The sequence below is a fragment of the Neovison vison genome, chromosome 3, assembly GCF_020171115.1.
Source record: "Neovison vison isolate M4711 chromosome 3, ASM_NN_V1, whole genome shotgun sequence".
NCBI lineage: Eukaryota > Metazoa > Chordata > Mammalia > Carnivora > Mustelidae > Neogale > Neogale vison.
The window spans coordinates 25,496,079-25,502,078 of record NC_058093.1 but is presented as its reverse complement, the minus strand read 5'-3'; the positions used below and the strand labels follow the sequence as shown (position 1 = coordinate 25,502,078).

Below are 6,000 nucleotides of genomic sequence, written 5' to 3'. Positions count from 1 at the left end.
TCATATGATCTTTCTGATATGAGGAATTTGAGAGGCAGGGCTGGAGGGCCTGGGGGTTAGGGAGGGAAAAATGTGCAACAAGATGGGATCAGGAGGGAGACAAACCATAAGAGATCCTTCATCTCATGAAACAAACTGAGGGTTGCTGGGGGCGGGGGGATAGGGACAAGGTGACTGGGTGATGGACATTGGGGAGGGTATGTGCTATGGTGAGTGCTGTGAAGTGTGTAAGCCTGATGATTCACAGACTTGTATCTTTGGGGCAAATAATACATTATGTGTTAATTAAAAACATGCACCCTGGGCGCCTGGGTGGCTCAGTTGGTTAAGCAACTGCCTTCGGCTCAGGTCATGGTCCCGGAGTCCCGGGATCGAGTCCCACATCAGGCTCCCAGCTCCACGGGGAGTCTGCTTCTCCCTCTGACTTTCTCACCTCTCATGCTCTCTCTCACCGTCTCTCTCTCAAATAAATAAATAAAATCTTAAAAAAAAAAAAACATGCACCCTTTATTTGCAATAGCCAAAATATGGAAGCAGCCTGGGGTGCCTGGGTAGCTCAGTGGGTTAAGCCTCTGCCTTCGGCTCGGGTCATGATCTCAGTGTCCTGGGATCGAGCCCCGCATTGGGCTCTCTGTTCAGCAGGGAGCCTCCTTCTCTCTACTTGTGATGTCTCTGCATCAAATAAATAAAAAAAAAATCTTTACAAAAAATATGGAAGCAGCCCAATTGTCCATCCATAGATGAATGTATAAAGATGTACACACACACACACACAAACACACAATGGAATATTACTCAGTCATAAAAATAATGAAATCTTGTTATTTGCAACAACATGGATAGATCCAGAGGGTATTATGCTAAGTGAAATAAGCATGTCAGAGAAAATCAGACACCATGATTTCACTCAAATGTGGAATTTAGGGGTGCTTGGGTGGCTCAGTGGGTTAAGCCTCTGCCTTCGGCTCAGGTCATGATCTCGGGGTCCTGGGATTGAGCCCCACATCGGGCTCTCTGCTCAGCAGGGAGCCTGCTTCCACCTCTCTCTCTGCCTGCCTCTCTGCCTACTTGTGATCTGTCAGATAAATAAATAAATAAATAAATAAACAAAATTCAAAAATGTGGAGTTTAAGAAACAAAACAAATGAACACAGGGAAAAAAAAAGACAAATCAAGAAACAGACTCTTACATATAAAGAATTGGTAGTTACCAAAGGGCACATGGGTAGGGGGATGGGTGAAATAAATGGAAGAGATTAAGAGTACAGGGCCTTTTTTTTTTTTCCCCCAAAGATTTAATTTATTCATTTGACAGAGAAAGAGAGGCAGGCAGAGGAAGAGGGAGAAGCTGACTCCCTGCTGAGCGGAGAGCCAGTCATGGGGCTCAATCCCAGGACCCTGAGATCATGACCTGAGCCTCCCAGGCCCACCAAGAGTACACTAATTGTGATGAGCACTGAGTGTATAGAATTGCTGAATCACTATATTATACACCTGGTAACTAATATAATACTGTGCAAATTATACTGGAATTTAGCAAATTGTCAGCCATTTGTACTGTGACAGGGCAGGGCTGGAAGGAAGGAAGTGGAAGGGAAAGTTGCAGATGGGGATTAACCTTGCTTATTCTCTTGATGAGTTTATTATGGCCACCATCAAACAGCTGCTGGGAATTTCATGAGATCTGGGGAGAGGTACTGGGGCAATGGCAGAGGAAAGAAAAACAAACTAATGTTATCATTGCCCCTGTATCGCAATTCATTTATCAGCACCACACAAATATTTTTTTTTTTTTAAGATTTTTTATTTATTTATTTGACAGAGAGAGAGATCACAAGTAGGCAGAGAGGCAGACAGAGAGAGAGGAGGAAGCAGGCTCCCTGCTGAGCAGAGAGCCCGATGTGGGACTCCATCCCAGGACGCTGAGATCATGACCTGAGCCGAAGGCAGCGGCTTAACCCACTGAGCCACCCAGGCGCCCCAGTACCACACAAATAAGCCAGTGACAACTGTTTGGTCCTTACAGCATTTTACCAAAATGTGAAATTTGCATTTACTCTTATCAGTTACATTATGTAGTAGTTATTTTTAAAGATATTATTTATTTATTTGCCAGAGAGAGTGTGCAGGAGAGCGAGCGAGCGAGAGCACAAGCAGGGGGAGGTAGGTGGGAGAAGCGGGCTCCCTGGTGGGCAAGGAGCCCAATATGGGACTTGATTCCACAACCCTGGGATCCTGAGCTGATCTGAGGGCAGATGCTTAAATGACTGAGCCACCATGGCATTGTTAGGTCCATAATCAAAGGAGCGAGACTGATACAAAGCAAAAGTGAAGCAAAACTTTATTTCATGCCAAGCATCAGAATCAAACCAACCGCTCAGAACCGCCTCTTACAGAGAGGGCGACCCCTCCCTGCCTTACAGACTAACTTTTATAGAGCAAAGGTGCCGTGGTTGAGCCGCACACTCCTTGGTAGCTAGGGAGACAATACGCGCGCCCCACTGATTGGATGACTCCACCTGGCCCGACTCATTGCTGCATTTGGGCAGTTGTCTCCACCTGACCTGACCCGCCCTTGTATTTGGGCTCTATGTTATCAGGGACTGGTCGACTACATTTTACTGGTTTCCCGGACTTGCTTTTAAGTAAGTTCCCCTGGGGGGTGGGGCAGGGTCAGTTTAAATTTTACCGCATAAACAACAAAATCACTGTTTAACCGTTTAGAGCTGCTCTGGCTAAATAGGCCCTTACAGCATCACATATTATGCCCTAATTAAAAAAGCATCTGATAGGGGCGCCTGTGTTGGCTCAGTGGGTTGGGCCTCTGCCTTCAGCTCAGGTCATGATTTTAGAGTCAGAGCCCGTATTGGGCTCTCTGCTTATCGGGGAGCCTGCTTCCCCCTCTACTTGTGATCTCTCTGTCAAATAACTAAATAAAATCTAAAAAAAAAGCATCTGGTAAAATAATTTAGTGTTATTCTGTGGTAAATGAAGCATTAACAGAAATGGATATATATATATATACACACATATATAATTATATTAATGTTAGCTACTGTTGAGTAGTTATGATGTAGATAATTTTACATTTATCTCCTTCAATAATTCTCCAGATCTACAAAATATAATTATTATTCTCACCTTATAGGAAACTAATGTTCAGACAACTTAAGACTTGATTTAAATCACATAATTATATAGTGGAGGAAGTGGGATTATAAATAGGACTGTTTGGCTCCTGAAATCCCCAATTTACTCCATTACACACACCATAGCATCTCTTCAAGTTCAGCATTTCTAGAGTTTGATTTCTCTGAGGCTCTGCAAAGAGTAAGCAATGGCTTAACAGGGTTAACAATCAATTTCATGATTACCTGTGAGTTTAAGAAAAAAATTGGATTTGGGGCACCTGGGTGGCTCAGTGGGTTAAGCCTCTGCCTTCGGCTCAGGTCATGATCTCAGGGTCCTGGGATCAAGCCCCACATTGGGCTCTCTGCTCAGCAGGGAACCTGCTTCCCCCCCCCCCCCCCGCCTACTTGTGATCTCTCTCTGTCAAATAAATAAATAAAATCTTTTAAAAAAAAGATTACATTTATCTTCAGTAATATTTAGAATTGTTGAATTACTATATTAAAAAAAATTGGGTTAGTTTACCATGTTATTATACCCTATAAGATTTTACTTAGTTTTGTCCATTCGGCTTCTACTAACCAAGGGTTTATTTGGAAATGTTATTTTATTATTTTATTTTACTTTTACCATATAATGTATTAAGTTTTTTCAGGGGTACAGGTCTGTGACTCATCAGTCTTACACAATCGAAATGTTTTAGATGGTTACAGTGTAGCCTAAGGATTGGAGAGGACTTGGGTAGACACAGGGGTATCAGCCAGAAGGCTTTGGGAACCATCTAGGTGAGAATGAGACAAAGGGCCTGTGGTGAAGACAGAAGTGGGTAGATTTGAGAGTAAGTGTTGGGGAGGAGGATGCAAAGATCTGGGAGTGGACTGAATGGGGAGGGTGAAGGGTTCTCTGCCTCTGTTGTCCATATAATATGATGGTCAATGAAGGATTCTTATGTGGAGGGTAGACACAGCTTTGCCAAACAAAAGAAAAAGCCTCGAAAAGGTGGAAGGGAGGAGAAAGTTACTTTTTTAGAAGAAGGCGGCACATTCAGTGTCATGATCAAAACTTTTCCAAGCTTTCCCGGTAGCCGAAACAGCACTCCTTAGAGATGACTCTCAACCAAAAATCCCTCGGTTTGTGACTTTCCATCCCTTAAGCCTTGCCAACGGTCCCTAGGGCCAAGGGTTCAGGGAAGTCAAGGACCTACATTTTTTTCTCATTTTCACCCCTCCGGGCGGTCTGGACCCGCCCCCTTTCCCGCCAACCGCAGGCCCCACCCCTCCCGGTCCCGCGCGCCCCGGCTTTTGGCGCGTTTCCGCGGCCCCGCCCCCCCCCCCCCCCAGCGTCCCTCCCGCCCGGACTCGGGGACCGCTCGGGCTGGGGTCGGGTCGCGGGCCGGCGGCGTCTCGGTCGTTGCCCGAGCCTGCCGCGGCTCCAGCCCTCTGAGGTGCCCTTGCCGGGAAGGCGGGGCGATGCCGGGGAACCGGCAGCTGAGGGTCCGCTCCGGGAACGAGCCTGGTCCCGCGCCCAGTATGGAGCCGGAGGGGCGCGGGGCCTGGGCCCACAGCCGCGCCGCGCTCGACCGGCTGGAGAAGCTGCTGCGCTGCTCGCGTTGGTAAAGACTGACCCTCCGGCGGGTGGCTGCGAGGGCGGGGGGCAGGGGTCGCCCCAGTCTCGGGGGAGGGTCGGGGATCTTTTCAACCCCCCGGGATCCCTCTTCCCTTGCCGTCGGGCAGTCGGCCGGCGAGCAGAGTCCGCCCCTGGGGTCTGGTTTTAGTTAGCGAACCTCCCTGGTCCCCGTTCACATCCTCTCCGCGCGGCTCTCTTGCCTTTTCCTCACCAAACCCAACTAAGGTGGTAGTTTTCGAACTTGAGCGGGCCGGAGACGCGCCGGGGGCGTGGCTAAGGATGCGGCTCGCTGGCCCCGCCTCCGGGGTTTGAATTGGTGCGGGCGGGGCTGAGACGTCCGCGGGTCCGGCCCGGCCGGGGGTCCCGCGGGCCCGGAGCGGTTGCTGCGCCTTTGCCGGGCCCTGCTGAGTGGGAGGCCGCTGTCGCTCGTCGCCGAGCTGGCCCTTTGACCGCTTCTCCGTAGCAGCTCTTTCTGGGGGAGAGTGTTGGGTACCCCTGTGGGAGCTAGATTGAAGATAGCAGTGGGATGACGCCGCCCTTCCATTTCTCGTTCAGTTTCTCCTTTCCTTGGTTTAGTCAAAAGCCTGGACGGCTCGGGGTTCCAGCTCTTACAGATGCTGTTTATTACCATTTTTTTGTTACTTATTTTCCTTCATGCTGTCGCACACTGGGAGTCTTCTCACTTCCAGGTTTTCATTATATCTGGAGGCAATCATTTTCATGACGGGTCCTCCATGCTGCTTGTCCTGTACCTTTCGTACTGCACACACCAAGGAGGTTTATAAAACGCAAAAAGGACTTGTCACCTTTTTCATTTCTTCCAAAAGCACTGATTGAGTGAGGGCGCGCTGTGTGTACAGCTCAGTATTTCTGCTTCAGTATCACTCAGGCAGGTTTTCTGCCTGCTTGTAGCTGTCCTGACTGTATTTCTTTTTTGGACTTTCTTTTGATTTGTGTTTTTTTTTCCCTCTGATTTCCAACCAGTAGAAATTTGATATACATAAAGTACAAGTAACACCGCAGCTTTTTCTTTAAACATGAAATGGACTTAACTGTGGGGCACCTGGGTGGCTCAGTAGGGTAAGGGTGGGTCTCTTGATTTTGGCTGGCATCAGTAATCTCAGGGCCCTGAGATCTAGCCCTGGGTAGGGAGTCTGAAATTCTCTCTCCCTGTCCCCTCGGTCCCTTCCCCTGCTCGCTCGCTCTCTTTGTCTCAAATAATAAATCTTAACAACAACAAAAAGA

The 6,000-nt window shown here is 48.1% G+C and overlaps 1 protein-coding gene across 1 annotated transcript in view; it reads left to right on the top strand.

Moving 5' to 3' along the window:
* Positions 1-4,503: 4,503 nt before the first annotated feature.
* The window catches only part of BARD1 (BRCA1 associated RING domain 1), a 79,850-nt gene continuing 78,353 nt past the window's right edge, over positions 4,504-6,000 (top strand). Inside the window, exon 1 of the mRNA XM_044241542.1 lies at positions 4,504-4,741. Within this exon, the coding sequence (XP_044097477.1) occupies positions 4,599-4,741 (143 nt within the window). The 5' untranslated portion in view covers positions 4,504-4,598. The remainder of the gene's footprint in view (positions 4,742-6,000) is intronic.